This window comes from Sus scrofa, chromosome 18 (genome assembly GCF_054392235.1).
Source record: "Sus scrofa isolate SSC_HxYL_T2T_F1_AM1 chromosome 18, Sscrofa_HxYL_maternal_Yorkshire_Landrace_v2.0, whole genome shotgun sequence".
Lineage (NCBI taxonomy): Eukaryota > Metazoa > Chordata > Mammalia > Artiodactyla > Suidae > Sus > Sus scrofa.
Window position 1 is genome coordinate 42633626 of NC_139400.1, and position 18705 is coordinate 42652330.

Genomic DNA, 18705 nt, shown 5'->3' on the forward strand with positions numbered 1-18705 from the left:
GGCCCAAGAATACATTTTTAAGTACATAGTTCAGTCTCGGAGGCTGTTTTCCCTCGCCACCGGCGGACAGAATGAGGAGGAATTTCGCTGCTGCATTCAAGAGCTTCTCATGTCAGTCCGGTTTTTTCTGTCACAAGAGAGCAAAGGGTCTGGAGCATTATCTCAATCACAGGTAATTTTTTTTTTTCATCTCTGCTGAATAGAAGCAAAATGAGTCCAATTTATTTATTTTTACACAGCAGCATAAGTGAATATTCTCTGCATCAGTCATCTGTAGCTCCAGGTTATACATTGTGGCTTAACCGACCTTGAATAGACTTTTAAAAAGCCCCCAGCTTCTGAGCTCCAGCCGAGCAGACGTTGCATTGCTCTTCCTCAGACTGAATGGAGAGCCTCTTGGTTTACATTGGTCTCCATTCCAGTTTCCAGAACACGTGCTAATGATTAGAGACACCCTGTCACCATCAGCCCGGGGGAAGGAAGGAGGGGAACGAGTTTCACGAGAGCCAATTGGCCGCGGTTGTCTTCCCCCAAGCCTTGTGCTACCTTTCAGTCTGTCGACCTGAGACTCATTATATTGGACTTGGCTAAACTGCATGTTGTTTTGTCTTCTTTAACTTGACCCTAATTGTCCTGGGACTGAGTTTATATGTCCAGTGCTGAGTGGTTGCTGCCAAATTCTATTACCAGGAGTAGCTCGTCATGTTTTGTTTAAGAGCAGCATCTATCCACTTTCCAAGTAGCGTGGCCTTGAACATGATCCAAGAGATAAGGCTGAATATCTTTCTCTACACTTTCTTAATCCTTCTTGTATATGTTTAATTCTAAAAACTTGGTTACAAGCCTGTCAGATGGAGAAGCAGCCTCTTTACTGCCATCCCCCGGAGACTGGAGACTTATTGAGAATTGGGATATAAAATGGGAGATTAGGAGACAAAACTAGATCCCTAAGAGTATCATTTTAATTGGGTGTCATTTGACATTAGGAAGGCATTACATATAATGGCAAAACAGTAGAAAGGTACCAACCCTCCAAAAATAGCATCATGCTTCTCTGACTTTTCAGGGGGCTATTCTTGTTGTTTTTTTCATCCCTGCAAAAGCGGACTGATCTTCCATCTGGGCAAGGATACAGGCTTTTTTAAATGTCATTTTGACCTCACTTATCAGCAGTACAATTACTATACTTTAGGAAACTTGCCAGAGACCTCAGTGTCGAATTGCCCACTATCCAACCCCTCTATATTGATATTTGAAAAGGCAAGTCTAGGAGTTCCTGTTGTGGCTCAGTGAAAACGAACCCAACTAGTATCCATGAGGATGATGGTTCAATCCCTAACTTTGATCAATGGGTTAAGGAGCCAGTGTTGCCATTAGCTGTAGTGTATGTCACAGATGCGGCTCACATCCCACATTGCTGTGGCTGCGGTGTAGGCCAGCAGCTGCAGCTCCGATTTGACCCCTAGCCCAGGAACTTCCATATGCCACAGGTTCAGCCCTAAAAAAAGAAAAAAAAAAAGAAAAGGCAGATCCAATACACTAAGCAAATGTTCCTTCAGAATTTCACTACTTTACAAAAGCTGTTGAAAATTTGTGTTTTCGTTTTGAGATTTTCTCTAAAAAAAAAAAACAAAAAAACAAAAAAACAACAACAACTTTTGTCAGCTACAGGGACAAAACTTATCTAATTCTTCTCTGAAAAATATTCTCTTACTCTTGAGAGTAACCTTAAGTCATAGTTTCTCCATGAGATACCTTCCTAAGCACTCAAGAGACGTTTTTTCTTCTTTAAAGTTAGAGAAATATTCTTTTACCTTTGTTATGTTTCCACCAAATCCTAGCAGTCACCCTGAGATGCTTTGGGCCACAAAATGCAGAGCAGCCTCCTGTTCTGTGTATCATACTGCCCTCCACTGCTCTTGATGCTCTGAGTTCTGCAGCTCCATCAAGATAGTGAAACAACTGCAGCTCCTTCAAAGAATCGGACTTTGGAGTTCCCATCATGGCTCAGTGGACAATAATCTGACTAGCATCCATGAGGACACAGGTTCAGTCTCTGGCCTTGCTCAATTGGTTAAGGATCCAGCGTTGCCATGAGCTGTGGTATGTGTTGTAGACACAGCTTGGGTCTGGTGTTGCTGTGGCTGAGGTGTAGGCCGGTGGCTACAGCTCTGATTTGACCTCTAGCCTGGGAACCTCCATATGCCATGGATGCGGCCCTAAAAAGACCAAAAAAAAAAAAGAAAGAATAAAGAATCAGACTTTGTCTTTTTTTGGCCCTTAGCTTTTTATCAAGAGATAATAAGATAATATATAAAATGTGTACATAAAGTTTCTGAGTATCTTCATAAACTCTACTAAAGTCCTTCTGTATTATTTTGTTCATTATCCCATGTTTGTTAAATTCTGATGTGGTACTTTTGTTTGGGTTGATGCTAAGGGAAATTTTATATAAAATGAGGAGGTGCTTAGTTTTCTTCACTAAGCAATGAGGACATTGTCCCTCCGTATCTTGGGAGGGGGAGAATGCTACACGTCTCGCCATTCCAAGTCCCCCTTCTGACCCCGTGCCTTCATAGCTCTCTTCCAAGAAGGAAGGTGTCACCATTCTGTTCCACGGTGTTAGTTTTCTATTGCTGCAGAAGGAATGACCATAATGGCTTTGGATGACACCCATTTCTTAGCTCAGGTTCTGTAGGTCAGAAGGCTTGGTTGAATTTTTGACATAGGCCAAAATTAAGGTGTTGGCACTGATGGCTTATTTGGAGGCATCGATGGCTCACTTTCTGGGTCTTTTGGCAGTTAGCAGTTTCCCTGTGAGTGAGATTCCCATCTCCTAGCTGATGGCTATCAGCCGAGGCAGGAGGTGGCAGGGGTGGGGAATAGAGTGGTCTCGGCTCCTAGAAGTCACTGTCATTCCTTGGTGTGTGGCCTCTCCATCCTCAAAGCCAGCCATGGTATGTCAGTCTCTTCAGGTCTCTATGCCTTCTCCCACCGGGATCCAGAAAAAACTTGTGATTTAAGGGCTGTATATTAGGTCAGGCCCATCTAGATAAACTCCATAGTTTAAGATCAGCTGATTAGGAATCATTACATGTGCAAAATCCCTTTTGCTGCATAGCATAATACAATTATGGGAACCACATCGGGGGACCAAGTTCATGGGGATCTCTTAAGACATTGCCTACCATGTCCAGAGCCATATCCACTGGTCTTGCCTTTTGCCTTAAAGACAAAAACCCACTTTCCTTGATCCATTTTGCACATTTTCCAGATGGGCTACAGCTCAGGGCAAATTCCTTCTCCTAGAGGCAGAATAGCCAGCCCAGCAATCCTTCAGGTTGAATCAATGGATCTGCTATATAGATCTGGCCATCTTGGTCCTAGTAGAGGTTAGTCCACCTGGCCTAAAGCCAGTTCTTTGGGAGTCTTGCCCTGGGCAGGACTGAAGGCTAACTTAGTTGTATGCAGTGGATCTTGTTTTCCCAATCCATGGACAGTTCCCTACCATGGAAACCCCAAGCAAAGAAGAGGAGTGGCAGAAGGAGTTGAGGCCCAAGACTCTGCCTCTAATTCCTATTAATTATCCTTCTCTGTTTGTCTTGGCTACCAGGAAGGTCAAAACAAAATTGTTTTTATTGTTATTTGCAGTAAAAATTTTTATCTTAGATGCATGTACAACTTTTTGTCTGCCCTCATCACAAGGTCTGTGTTCCTTTATCCTTTTTAATAAATGTGTCTTCCATTGTAGGCCCATTCAAATACTTTTTGAAGCAAAGAGGTAAAAATAGGTAATGATTCCTGAAGAAAATCAACTTAGGTGACTTTATAGTGAACAGAGAGCTGGCTTCATTTTATTTTATTTTTTTTTTAAACTTCATCTGTATGACTCAGCTCTTTGCAGAGTGAAATGAAGTTCTATAAATATAGTCTTTACCAGGAAGTATCGGGTTATTAATTTTAAATGCATTCAAGTAAATCTATAATTTCTAAGAGTCAAAGGAAGAGCATAGCTCTTGACCCCAGCACCTTAAGTATTCTAATGGTTCTGACATCAAAAATAGATTTTGGCTCTTTTAGATATTTTTGTTGCTGCTGTATAGATAAACACCAAACTCCATGAATTTGAATTTGATTCTGTGTTTGAATCATCAGCACACGTAGACTTGACCTACTTTCTGCTGGTGTCAGGTCTCATTGGTAAGCCAGCCTGCCCTTGAATCTCAGCATATTAGAAACATGTGCCTCCTTTCTTCACCAGGTGGTTGAGGCTGATCGACTTTCCTTCCATTGCCCTCCTTTTGTGAAATTTTAAAAGGCTGAGTTTGTTTTGCTGTACCGTCCTAGCCCAATTTTTAAAGTATGTCCCTCAGGATTTGATGCTAGCATCTTTTTTTTTTTTTTTTCTCCCTTAGAAAATAATAATTGGGTTTCTTTATGTAAAGAATATTCTTAGTACAGACCGTTCTGGGTTTACAATAGCTCTTGAAGCAACCTAAGGGGTTGTTCTAATGATCTTGTCATTTGAGAGGTGATGAAACCGAAACCTAAGGGTTTAGACTGATTTGTCCAAGGTCACAGAGTTGATTAGAAGCCAGGCTAGTCCTACACATAATTTAGGTCATCTCGGGCCTTCTGATGTCCTGTGTTTCTTTTCTTTAATCATGAATTGTGTGCTTTAGGGAATACATGTGTTTGGTTTCTTAAAGGTAAATGAGATTTAAATGAGCACTTCAGAAAGCTTCTCCCAAAAAGAATGTAACATAACTAATTAGAGTTCAGGTCTTGGTTGAGCATTCTTTCCATTTGATCATGCTGTATTCCACTGATTCTTTGATGGTTTTGCCCATCATTCTGCTAATGTCAGTTGTTTTCCAGAACTGCCCAGTTTTCACTGTGTTACGCCTTTGCATGTTTTGAAAAATTGCTCTATCCTGGCACACTTTTTTTTTTCCCCCTATAATTTGCCTTTTCAGCCTTTTTAAAGTTTTAGGTACCAGAAGCATTTTACATTCATTTTCCTACCATTCAAAAATATTTGTCACAGTCTTAAACTCACTGACATTTTATAGCTGATTTCTCAGGGCTTATCTGGGGGTTGATTTAAGTTTCATCTTTTTAAGGCTGTGTTTCTGAGCTCCTTCCCAGCCGTGTACTCAGAGCTGCTGAAGCTCTTTGACGTCCGAGAAGTGGCCAACTTGGTACAGGACACCCTGGGCAGTCTGCCCACAATCGTGCACGTGGACGACACCCTGCAGGCTGTCAAACTTCAGTGCATTGGCAAAACCGTGGAAAGCCAGCTCTATACCAACCCAGGTAAGGCGGTGGGTCTCTTGAATGAAACAGTGTCCCTAGAAAGCCATTTTTTACATCTTCCAGCCATAGGTCAGCAGAAGCAATTTTAAAAAAGGAAACTAGAAACTGCGTTCTCAAAGGCATTATTTATTTGGATCGTTAGAATGCACGTATTAAATAGCCAGATAAAAAAATATGACTATTAAAAATTTATTTCTAGAAAGAGTGAAACCTCTAATGATTAAATTGATTCTAATCATAACAGGTTGTAGCATAGGGCATGATTTTTTCCTTGTTAAGAGAGGGAGGGGAGTCCTGCCTCTGGAGTTCCCTGGTGGTCTAGCGGTTAGGATTCAGCACTTTCACCACTGTGGCCATGGTTCAGTCCCTGGTCTGGTAACTGAGATGTCACATCAAGCTGCTGCACACCACAACCAAAAAATAGAGAGAGGGAGAGGGAGAGGGAGAGGGAGAGGGAGAAAGAAAGGAAGGAAGGAAGGAAGGAAGGAAGGAAGGAAGGAAGGAAGGAAGAAAGAAAGAAAGAAAGAAAGAAAGAAAGAAAGAAAGAAAGAAAGAAAATAGGCCCTCCTGTGTATACTTGCTTCCCTCATAGAAATTTTCTCTATTGGAGTTCCTGTTGTGGCACCATGAGGTTGCAGGTTTGATCCCTGGCCTCGCTCAGTGGGTTAAGGATCTGGCATTGCCATGAGTTGTGGTGTAGTTCGCAGACATGGCTCAGATCCAGCATTGCTGTGGCTGCGGTGTAGGCTGGCAGCTGTAGCTCTGATTGGATCTCTAGCCTGGGAACCTCCATATGCTGCAGGTGCGGCCCTAAAAAGCAAAAAAAAAGAAATTTTCTCTATCAGTATTTCATTCCTATTTCCTATGTCTTTATTCTATAGAGATGAAAAATACTTTTTTTAACCCTTCCGAAATTTGTTCATCTTTTTAGTCTTTATATGATGACATTATGTTGAATGTCGTTCTGTAGAGTGCTTATTTTTGACAAATATTACAATTTTATATTAATCCATGCTACTAGATATAGCTTTAGAGTTTTCTTTGACTGTTACATGGTATTCCACTGGATGAAATATTCATGGTTAATTTATGTTTCTCCTCTTGATAGACTGTTAATATGTTTCTTCTTTTTTTTTTTTCTGAAATAAACCGCACTTCAGACATTGTGAAATAAAGTTCATCCTTCTGATTTTTTCCACATAAAAACACATCCTGGCGATTTCTTAGAGTAGTTTTCAAACTCTACCCCTAGGAGCCCTAGAGAGTCTTCTGTAGTGATTAAAGCTGCCTCTGGGGTTAGGCGCAGGGGGTATGAAGTGGAGAGCATAAGGGTTCAGACCAGGTACCAGGTACCAATTGGCTAGACTACTAATTCTGTTTTTACCAACCTAAGAAGGGTTCGTTCCCCTCTCAGAGAAATCAGTAATTTCTACCATAGTTCCTGCTCACTGACAAGATAATTCTTTATTAGGTTCAAGTCTGAGCAGCATGAATAATGAAAACTGTTTTCAAATATGAGGAAATTATTTGGGGAGACCCTTCATTACATATATATGCCCCTGGGAGATGTGTTCTGTCTGCGGACTCAGTCCCTTGTTGATCACTGATGTTCATTCAGTAGGTGGTAGAGACATGAGGACCTAGGAAATATGAAAAGAAGTGGCTACAATCCAGGAGAAAAGATAGTGGGTTTCTGTGGGAGGTGGTGAGATTATTTATCGGGGACAGGGTGGAAGAGACCCAGGAAAACGGGACCTTCAAGGGCCTGAGCTGGTGAGCTGGGGGAGAGGTTCAGAGCCAGTGCTGGGAGTTAGTTAGTGATGGTGACACTGGTATGGAGGAGGAAGAGGGGGAGGGGAGACCCGCCTCCCGTGTTACCTGGGACACTCCCCAGGGAAGATGATTATGGGGAAGCATAAACTTTGGAGAAGAAAAGCAGCTCCCAATCAGTGGACCAGTTAGAAGCTGCACCGTGTGCATATTGGTAAGAGGATCGACTTCCGCCAGTGCCCCAGGAAGATGCCATTAGCTTGCCATTCAGTGACTCACCCACCGAGGAATAGACCATCATGTACAAGTGACAGGGCACATCTGGAAGGAGGAAAACAGCAGGTCCTTCCACAACTCAAACTACCCTGCATTTAAATCATGTGGGATCCCACAGTAGTGTTAGAAAAACCTGGAAAGTGTTTCTAGTGTCTCTGAAATGCTAAGTCAGAGACTGTGGACTTGGGGAACAGATGGGGCATATCTGTGTTGTCCCATTCAAAGATGAGCTCTTGTAGGAAAAGACGTGCAGTGCAGATAGTTGGCTTCATAGATCGTGCCAAAGAACTGGGTAGGATACCTTGGCTGGTGGTTAAGAGGAGAGTATGATCCCTACAAGGGCCATGGCACACCTCACAAAAGTAAGCAGATTCTGTCTCACTAGAGGAAGAAGAAAAGGGACCATATAAAACTGTAAGGGCTTGGTGTGGATGCAGAGAACATAGATTCCAGCAGTCATCCACTGAGAATAACAGGTAGAAAAATAAAGTCTAACACATTTGACCTGTACTTAAAAAAACACAAGTGCACAGGGACACACACACACACATCCAAACACACACACACAGGCACACACTTCTTACAATAAGGAATGGATTTTTTTTTTTTAATGGCCAGACCCACGGCATATGGAAGTTCCCTGACCAGGAATTGAATCTGAGCTCCAGCAATGCCAGGTCCTTAACCCACTGCACCAGGATGGTGATCGAACCCGTGCCTCTGCCGCAACCCAAGCCTCTGCAGTGGGATTCTTAACCCACTGCTCCACAGCTGGAACTCCAAGGAAAGTTTTTTTAATGGGAGTTTATAATTCGATTGCCACGCTTTTGTCATATTTCCCCAGAAGTAACGATAACTAAATGATGGAAAATGGTCAAAAACAATTATCAAGGAACCATAAAAAAAAAAAGAATAGCATCACAAAAATACAGTGATATCAGATTTACATTTTAGACTTCGTTTTGGTGTATTAGTTTCCTACTGATGCTGTAACAGCTACTGCAAACTGAGTGGATTAATGCAACACAAATTTCTTATGTTACATTTCTGTAGAGCAGAAGTCCCCAAAAGCTTCTCACTGGGCTAGAATTCTTCTGTCTAGGTATCATTCTTCTGTCTAGGGGATAATTTTTTTCTTGCCATTTATATCTTCTAGAGGCCACTTGCATTCCTTGGTTTCAGCCCCTCCTTTGTCTTTAAAACCTGCTGGGTAGTATCTTCACATCCCTCTATGTGTCTAGATGCTTTCACTTGTAAGGACCCCTTTGTTTACACTGGGCTCACCTGGATGATCCTGGATAATCTCTCCATCTCAGCATCCTTAATTTAATCACCTCTGCCAAGTCCCTTTAATCTAGCATCTTCTTTTCACAAAGCATATTCATAGGTTCTGTGAATTTAGAGGTCTTTGAGGAGGATGACTATTTTTGCCTATGACATATGAGTAAAACAGATTCAAAGACAGTGTGATGACATAGCTCCTTGAAGGTCAAAATCCCTCAGAAATCTATGAAATTTGGTGTTTATTGGAAGTAAAATACATGGCACACAGAAGAGCTGTAGTTATGTGAGTACATGCATCTTGGCTAGGTGGAAATTACAAATGACAATTTCCTGATTAAAAGTATAAAGCTGAACAGGGCAAAAAAAGGAGTGATAAGTACACTACAGGGTATCAACTGGGTATGTATTCAGCTGAAGACAAAGTGCTTAATTCTTGACTGCCTTCATGACAGTTCCATTTCTCAGAACACTGAGTATGGCAAAGATAACTGCTTCTCTAAGCTGAATTCTGTTCAGCAGAAATGAACTGGTTAGTGATGGAGAAGTGAGAAGAATCTGAGGAAGTGACCTCATTTTCTGGGGGTTCATGTTAGCCAAAAGGAGGACAGAGAACATGTGGCCCACACTTTAAGAAAATAAATCTCAAGACATTCTGGAGAAAACGATCTTAGATGTTACAAGCCCCTTAGGAGGGATAGAAAATTCTAAACATTGTCTTTGTGCTGGAATCCTGTATTGCCCAGTGTTGCACAGAGAAGCAACCCAGTAGTGTGTGTGTGTGTGCGCGTGCGTGTGCGCACATTTATGTGTGTAAAGAGATTTATTATGAGGAATTGTCTCATGTTATGAAGGCTGAGAAGTCCCAGTGTCTGTAATTGGTAAGTTGGAGACTCAGGAAAACTGGTGACAGAGATGCAATCTGAGTCCTAAGGCTTGCAAACTAGGAGAGCTGATTGCATAAATTGAGACTAAATCTGAAAGCAGGAAAGGACCAACATCTCAGCTGAAAGACAGGCAGAGAGGGAGCTCTCTCTTCCTTCACCTTTTGTTCTGCTCAGGACTTCAACAAATTAGATGAGACCCACCCACATTGGAAAGGACAGTCTGCTTTACTTAGTCTAGCAAATCATGGAATTCTCATTATCCAGAAACAGTCACACAGACACACCCAGGATAATGTTTTAACCAAATATCTGGGCTTTTATATGTCAAGTGACATATAAAATTAACCCTCACATGGAGTTCCTCTTGTGACTCAGTGGGTTAGGAACCCAACTAGTATCCATGAGGATGCAGGTTCGATCCCTGGCCTCGCTCAGTGGGTTAAGGATCTGGCATTACCACAGGCTGTGGCCTGGGTCACAGATGCAGCTCAGATCTAGCTTTACTGTGGCTCTGGCATAGGCTGGCAGCTGCAGCTTTGATTCAACCCCTAGCCTGGGAACTTCCATATGCTGCAGGTGTGGCCCTAAAAAGCAAAAAAAAAAAAAAAAAAAAAAAAAAAAAAAAAAAAAAAAAAAAAATTAGCCTTTGCAAAGCCCAAGGAGATAAAGTAGAGTGGGCAGGCAAAGGAAGCAGCATGGCTGCAAAATACTTGAAGTTGAGCTTAGATTAGAAATTAATGCATACAGAAGACAGAACGAGTACTACATACTAAGGCCAACACAGCAGAACGCAGTGAAAAAAGTCACAGGGAGGTTCAAGCCACATTGAGTTAAAGGCTACTGTGCAGCCTCAAGGCTGGAGCCTTTCCACAGCCAGGCAGGACTGAATCAACCCTTGTGGTTGCAGCCCCCCCCCCACCCCCATGATCAGAGTCTAGAGCGTCTGGCCAGGCCTGAAGGACTTACCTAAGATTTGGGATCTCCGTATATTGATATTCAATGTCTAAATCATCTGGAGTCCAGGCAGACTTACATAACGTATAAAAAGTTGAGCAATTCACTTTTCCCTTTCACCACCCAATTCTTTTCTTGCTGTTTTTTGAAGGCTGGAAAAGGGTCTAAGGTGTTGGAGAAGACAGCCTTGGCAGTGGCAAAATGAGTAGACTTGAAGTACAGAGGTTGTGGTATAGGGAGGTAGAAGCATGGAGAGTGGGATCAGAGGGTAGTTTGGGCAATGGTAGCGAGAGGCTGGACTCTGGGGGACTGTGGTTCTTGCATCAGCTTTGCCCTGGGCCCCCATTGCTTGGCACTTGACTGGTTCAGCAGAGGTCTGCTGAACTATTGCAGAGCTATTTGCTTATTAAGAAAAAGTCATATATGTTTCTAACTTTGGGATAATTGAGCAGTTTATCAGGCAAAACTCCACGCAGAAAATAGAAGTGAGAATAAATGCCCTGAGTGTGTAGTGATGAGAAACATGCTGATGCTACTTTCTTTTGCCTACAAACCGAAAGAGCAACTATTTTAGGGTGGGGATTTCTTAAGAAACTAGCCGGAAGTCATTTTTTTTTCCCACCCCCATTTTAGGTCATAATATAAAGGAGGGGTGTGTGATGGTTTATCCATTTGACAACTTTAAGAATAAAATCTTGGAGTTCCTATTGGGGTGCAGCAGAAACAAATCTCACTAGTATCCATGAGGATGCGGGTGCGGGTTTGATCCCTGGCCTCGCTTAGTGGTCCGGGGGTCTGGCATTGTGGATCCCAAGCTGTCGTAGCTGTGGTGTAGGACAGCAGCTATAGCTCCGATTCGACCCCTAGCCTGGGAACATATGCAGCCCTCAAAAAAAAAAAAAAAAAAAAAAAAAAAAAGAAAGAAAGAAAAGAAAGAATAAAATCTTAACTACAGTTGATGGGTGCCTAGTAGCTTTTATTTCTTAGAGCTACGGTTAAAGCATACTTGAGTGTTGACTTTGCTTGCACTGCCAGTGATTACATTTTTTTCACATTGGAAAATGCCATTTGTTTCAAACATTTCTGCTGGCCAGAGCTTGCAAAGTAGCAGGCGGACCTTATAAAGATGAGCAAAGTTGCGTGAATACTGGCTGCTCCTTTCCCCCCTAAAAATAGAATAATAATGCAGGACCATTAGAAGAAGTATAAAGACCTTGTTTTTTTTTTACTGTAGATTTCATGTTGTTTGACCAATATAAAAATAGTTTTTTTTTTAAAGAAAAGTCCCCTGAGACCTCAAGAATGCCTTTGTTAAAATAGCATGTGTTCTTCCCCCTCTCATCTCAGACCCTTCATCCCCGCCCCACCTCCTTACCTCCTTTCGCGGTGTTCCCCCCAGGCCCCCCCCTTCCCAAAGTGGAAAAAGGCCTTTCCGAGTAGCCTCCACCATCAGGGAGCTCCGAAAGCACTTGCTGAGCGTCTCCTAGTTTTCACAGTTGTTCAGTCTCTGTTCTTGGCTTTCATTAAAGATCTGCGTGCATAAAATTATTAAGGTGTATATATTAGTTAAAATCATGTTAAGATGTAGGTTCTTAAAGAAGTACTTGGAAAGAGCTTCTTTGGAAACTAATTTCCGCATCTTTCCCTAAAAAGAGACAAAGGTAAAATTAGGAGTTTTAGGTAATGCGTTACTTTGAACATAGACCCTAATATGAAAGATAGGCATCACTGAATTCGTAGTTGAGTTTTATGAGTTGAGTTGTATCTGTGGTGTTTGAAAATAAAGGTAAATATACATATTTTTGACTACTCAACATCTAATTTTAACTTTGTTCTCTGACCATGTTTCTGATCTTTTCAGTACAGATTGACACGAGCAAGCATGCTCCTCCTAGGGAAAGAGTGAACCCATATCTTTTCATTTCTTATCTGTCACTCATCCACATTTGCAGATTTTCAGGGAGTGGGAAGTGGAGCCAGGATGCATGTCTTTTTTCTGATGCCACAAATAGTTGCTGTGGTTTGTGTGGAAGTACGATGCTGGGAAGAGCCACTTTCTCCTGGGGGCCCAGGGTGTGCACCAGCATGTGCAGTCACTGCAAACTGGGCTGTGATAATGTGTCTCCCACTTGCTTCCCACGTAAGCTGTGTTAAAACATTAAGACAAGAAATGTTGGAGTTCCCATCATGGCTCAGCATTGTGACCAGGATCCATGAGGATGTGGGTTCAATCCCTGGCCTTGCTCAGTGGGTCAAGGATCCAGCGTTGCCGTGAACTGTGGTGTAGGTTGCAGATGTGGCTCGGATCTGGTGTTGCTGTGGCTATGGTGTAGGCTGGCAGCTGTAGCTCAGATTGGATCCCTAGCCTGGGAACTTCCATATGCCGCGAGTACAGCCCTAAAAAGAAAAAAAAAAAAGTCAGGTCAGGGAGTTCCTGCATTGCTGTGGCTGTGGTGTAGGCCAGCAGCTGCAGCTCTGAATCGACCTCTAGCCTGGGAATTTCCGTATGCCACAGGTGTGGCCCTAAAAAGACCAAAACAAACAAAAAAAAATGTCATATCAGACAAGATTGGGTGCATTCAGGGTGGTATGGCTGTGCAGTGCATGGACCTAGAAATTGTCATGCTAAATGAAATTAGTGAAAAGTGAAATACAAGCATCATATGATATCGCTTATTTGTGGAATCTAAAAAAAAAGGATACAAATGAACTTTTTTGCAGAGCAGAAACAGACTCCGAGACTTTGAAAAATGTGTGGTTACCAAAGGGGACAGGCGGGGAGTGGGGAGGGGCGGATTGGGAGTTTGGGATTGGCATATGTGCACCGAGGTATGTGCAATGATTGGCCAATGGGGACGGGCTGCATAGCATAAGGAACTCTACCCAATGTTCCGTGATCATCTATGGGGGAAGAATCTGAAAGAGAATGGATGTGTGTATATGTTTAACTGAATCACTTGGTGGCGCAGCAGAAGTTATAACAACCTTGTAAATCCACTATATGTCAACAGAACTTTACAAAATGAGAAAAGAAAAGAAACAAAAAGAAACAAAATGAAAAAAGAAAAGAAAAAAAAAAAAAAGAAACCATTTTACTTGCAGTTCACATCCAGTAGAATTCACCTTGTAGCTCATTCCTTCATTCAGCAGATGTTTATTGCCTGCAGACCCCACTCCAGGAATTATGTTAGCAACACTGCAGCAAATTAAACAGATACATACTACCTGCCTGTAAGCTGCTTCTCCTCTAGCATGAAAGCAGAGTTTGAATGAGTAATTATGCTGTGGTTAAGTACCTTAGCAGTTGTGCTGGGGGGAGTGGATGAGGTGCTATTGACCAGGGAGAAATGAGTGAGTCTTGGGGTTCATCCCACCCACTTGACCTCAGGTAGTCGTCCATATGCTAACATAATAGGCAGGTTGGTATTTCTAGGCCATATCTCTCCACTGAGCTCCGAACATGAAGAGCCATCTGCCCTCTCCACAGCTCTACGTGGAGGTCTCACGGGCTCCTGACACTCAGCCTGCCTAAAATGGAAATCTCAACATCTTTCTCTCTAAGCCTGCTCTTTCCCATCGTAGCAGATGCAGCGCCATGTGCCTGGAGAGCTCAGGGGTGCTCTTGAAACCCTCTCCTCCCTTTGCCTTTCATCTCCACCCATCACCACCCCCGCCCTTGGGGCCTCCCGAGGGTTCCCCATGCCTGGCCACTTCGCCTCTCCCCCACTCCCACTTCTCCCTCCGAACTGCCACCTGGTCTGAACTGCCTCAGACGTTCCCCCAGTATCTCCTTTCTCCTGTCCATCTACAGAACCAAAGTTCCCTTTGGAAACTCATACCAGATGTTGTCACTCCTAACTTTTCTTTTTTTTTTCTTTCTTTCTTTTATTATGTATTTATTTTGTCTTCTAGAGCTGCACCTGAGGCATATGAAGATTCCCAGGCTAGGGGTAGAATCAGAGCTACAGCTGCTGCCTTATGGCACAGCCATAGCCATGTGGGATCCAAGCCATGTCTGTGACCTACACCACAGCTCACAGCAATGCCAGATCCCTGACCCATTGAAGGAGGCCAGGAATCAAACCCACATCCTCAAGGATGCTAGCCAGATTCGTTTCCTCTGAGACACAACAGAAACTCCCCCAGCTTCTTTTCTTACATCCTAGATGTTTGGCTCTGTTTTGAAGGTACATTCCAGAACTGCTGTCCCAGGCCCTGTGCTCTGGCCCTGCCCCCTGCCTGGTCCCATCACTGTATTACTTCACTCTCCTAGGAACCTCCTTTCTCCTGTTCCTTTCTGAACCTTGTTGACTCCCATTCATCCTTCAGGGCTCAGTTGAACTCTTATTTTCTCAAGAAATTTCCTCTCTGCCCCGCCTACGCCATTATAACTCTCATTCCTTAGCTTTTTACTTCTTGGATAACCTAACGCGTCTATAATAACCAAAGAATTGGTGATTTAGTGGTTTCGTGTCTACCTCCCACCCTGCCCCAAAAGGAAAACCCTGGAGGGCAGGGGCTTTCTTTCTTTTAAAGGCAGTTATATCTCCAGCTTCCGTAACAGTGTCTGGTGCAAAATAGATGCTTGATAAGTGTTTCGTGAATGCTATGTACTGGGTCACGGCTAGAGATCAGGATGGAGCTAAGAAGGACCATGAATATGACAACAGAACAGTGTTCAGTGTGAAAGTCCCAGACCAGGAGCAGAGCAAAACTGACAAAGGTAAGAATTAAGGCCAGACCACCTTGTGTTGGTAGCCCAGTGGCAGTCATTAAAAGAAATATGCAGAATTTCCTGGTAGCTCAGTGAGTAAGGATCAGGCATTGTCACCTCTGTGGCTCAAGTTGCAGCTGTGGTGCTATTTTGATCCCTGGCCTGGGAACTTCCACATGCCACAGGTGTACCCCACCCTCCAAAAGAGACTCCAAACCTCATTCCCAGAAGAAATCGAGAAGAATAAGAGAAAGGCCAACAGAGATAAGGCACTTCCCCACTTATGGACACGTGGCATTGCATTCCTTAGGATTTAGCTTTAGGACAGCTACTCCCTGGTGGAGGCACAGGGATGGGGAGGTGGGTGTGGGTGGATTGAGTCCACTGGGTAAGATCCTAAGCCACATTCAGAAATCACCCTTAGCTCTCCCTCCTCCACCCCCCATTCCTTCCATCTGTGATCCTGATGTTGTCTGCATGGCATGGAGCCCCTGAATCACTTGGGGACCTTTCCACCTGTCCTCCAGTGTCCGAAGGGCTTGTTTGCAGGTTTTGTTGCTGTCTGTGACACTTGCAGTTAGTTCCTGGTGGCTTTGGTCACAAATCCCTAATGCAGCTCTGATTTAGGCTTTTCTGTCCAGCTGGTGCTTCCCTCCAGTCAGCAACTCTGCTACCTACAAAGCTCCACCACAGTGTGACCCCTGCGTACTGGTTTCCCATCTCCCCATCCTGACGCTGCCAAGAGCATCTGGCTTGGGTGTCCTGCTGATGTCCAGCCCATGCTGGGCCAGTTTGTGAAGAGTGGCTGGCAACCCTGTGTGGGGGGAGCTCCACAGGACTCCCAGATCTCACTCCCTTGGGGACAGATGTTTTGTTGATAGAGGAGACAGAGGTTATGACACTCCTTGAAATTAACCTCACGGAGGAAATTGATTAGCATTTCTTAATAGCTTCTCCTCCTTCACAGCCCCACACCCATTGGGAATTGCTAACAGGAGCTGGTTTTATCCACGCAAATGTGTACAGGCAAAACAAAAAGTTTTGAGACACACAATGCATTCAATACATGGAGCTCTACCTGAGATATTGAATATGAGTGTATTGAATCTTTCAAGGATGGAGCCTGCATAACAAGTCTTTTGTTTAAATGTATAGAAAGTTAGTGTTTGTTCAACTGTGGCTTTTCTTTTTTTCTTTGGTCCTCCTTGATGAGTCCAGGTGTTTTCTTTTAAAGGTAAGAATTAACATTTTAACCAGTCAGCTTGTTTGGCATTTTCCCACCGAGTCTATCATTTGCATTAGCTGATGCTGCCCTAGTAATGGAAAAGAAGTAAATCTGCAGGCTAGTGTTATTTTCTTTTTACCCACACCACATACAATTTTTTTTTGTATATCTTAGTTACTTTTTTGAAGTAGAGATTTTCTTAACACTTGGTTGCAAATTGAATTTTTAGAGATTAAATCCCAGTGGCTGCAGGAACATATCAGATAAGCTTTATCTTCCTTTCTAATTAAACATCATTAGGTAGTGACTTCTGTCATTTAAGCTTCCAGTTTCTTTTTCTTGGTTCTTTTTGTCAGGTAATTGATTTATAAATAAGTATTTAGGTTTCCTGGTCAGGCTTCCTATTGAAAGGAACCCTGCAGTTAATTTTCACAAGTTTGGGTTTTAATACTCTGTGTTTGTTTTGTTAAAGTGTCTTATGTGGTTTGCTTTGATGGTAAACCTAAGGCCAGTCCATCAGGCTTGTTGGGAGCCTGATAGCCGGCATTAAAAGAAATATGAGACTCCCAACCTCACTCCTAAAAGAGAAAACAATAAGAGAAGTCAGGTAAACACTAAAAAAAGCACTTTCTGAATTGTGAATACCTTACATTTCTTATGATATCTGTTAGAACACAGAATTTTGTATAAATGTATATATTTTACCTATAGATGTACCTTATTTATACTGGCTAGGAATCCAGTGCAATGTTGAATTGAATAGGTGAAATTGGCAATCCTTGCCTTATTTTTTATCTTAAGGAGAAAGCATTCAATCTTTTACTCCTATTATGTGAGCTAACAGCAAGCATTTCATTAATTCCCTGTATCAATTTGAGGAAATTACCTTCTGTTCTTATCTTCCTGACAGCTTTTATCATTAATGGACACTGAATCTTGCACATTTTTTTCCTACATCTACTGCTAATATGGGGAATTACATTGATTGATTGAATATTAAAGCAAACTTGCATTCCCGGGATAAGCCCTCTTTTATCATATTGTATGTGTGTATTTTGCTAAAATTTTACAAGCATTTTTGCATCTGTGTTGACCAGAGATATCAAATCTAGCTTTCTTGTCATGTCTTTGGTTGATTTGGGCATAAATAATGTTGGCCTCATAAAATGAATTAGTGATATTCCCTGTTTATTCTATTTTCTGGGAGGATTTGTATAGAATTGATATGCTTTCTTCCAATGAATACTTCATAAATTCATTGAAGCCACCTGGGTCTGGATTTTTCTTGTATGCTCTTAACAGCAAGTTTAATTTCTTTAATAGGTATAGAATTATTTAGTTACCCATTTTTCCTCGAATGAGTAAAGTGGAATTATAATTTATGCAAACTCTTTATAAGGCACATTTTTAAAATAATTTATTTATTTATTTTTACGCTGTGCAGCATGGGGGCCAAGTTACATGTATACATTTTTTTTTTCCCACCCTTTGTTCTGTTGCAGTGTAAGTATCTAGACATAGTTCTCAATGCTACTCAGCAGGATCTCATTGTAAATCCTTTCCATGGGTTTACACATGGGTTTTTATAAACCAAGATTAATCTATTTGAATTGTTGCACAGGTGACATCTTTTAGAAAATCAAGCAGAGAGGGACAGGGACTAGGGGATTTGCAAGTGGGCATGTCCCATAAGTAATAATGCCCATTATAATAGACAATAATTTTGTACTCTTAACATCATGTTGAAAAACTAGCACTCAGGACAATATGCGTACTTAATTTTACTTTTTCAAATACTGCTTAAGTTTTTAGATTACCTATCACCTTACTATTTCAAATATTAACAACAAGTTAGGGATCAATATAAGACTTCCAGTTAAGGGAGAAATGACGCATGTGCAGTCAAAATTCATTATTTGTGGATTGACTCAACTAAAACTTATTTGTAACCCCCACATCGATACTTAGGGCACTTCAATGCCCATTCATGGACACGCACAGAGTAGTGAATCCGACAAGGTGCAGGATGCATACATTCCCAGCTGTCAAACATGACGATGCTCTATCTTCATTTCCACTCTCACACAGGGATGAGCAGAGGGTGGAGGCAGCAGAGGGCAGGAGGCTCTAGCTCTCAGGCAGCTGACAGTTTGAATCCTCCCTCTGGCCCATGTTTGTGGGACTCCCTCAGGCCGGCCCCTTCGTACTTCTGAACTTCACTTTCTCTTTGTAAAATAATGAAAATAAACTGCCTGGATGAGTTATCTTTGGGAGTTCAGATT

At 42.3% G+C, this 18705-nt stretch overlaps 1 protein-coding gene across 16 annotated transcripts in view; it reads left to right on the top strand.

Annotated features, from left to right (window-relative positions):
- The window catches only part of DOCK4 (dedicator of cytokinesis 4), a 457247-nt gene that overhangs the window by 313760 nt on the left and 124782 nt on the right, over window positions 1-18705 (top strand). For all 16 annotated transcript variants that reach the window (XR_014834200.1, XM_021079277.2, XM_021079279.2 and 13 more), the window contains exons 22-23: window positions 2-172; window positions 5124-5316. Coding sequence is in view for 15 of the 16 variants with exons in the window: in XM_021079277.2 (XP_020934936.2) it covers window positions 2-172; window positions 5124-5316 (364 nt within the window). In the remaining variant the exon portion in view is untranslated. The remainder of the gene's footprint in view (window position 1; window positions 173-5123; window positions 5317-18705) is intronic.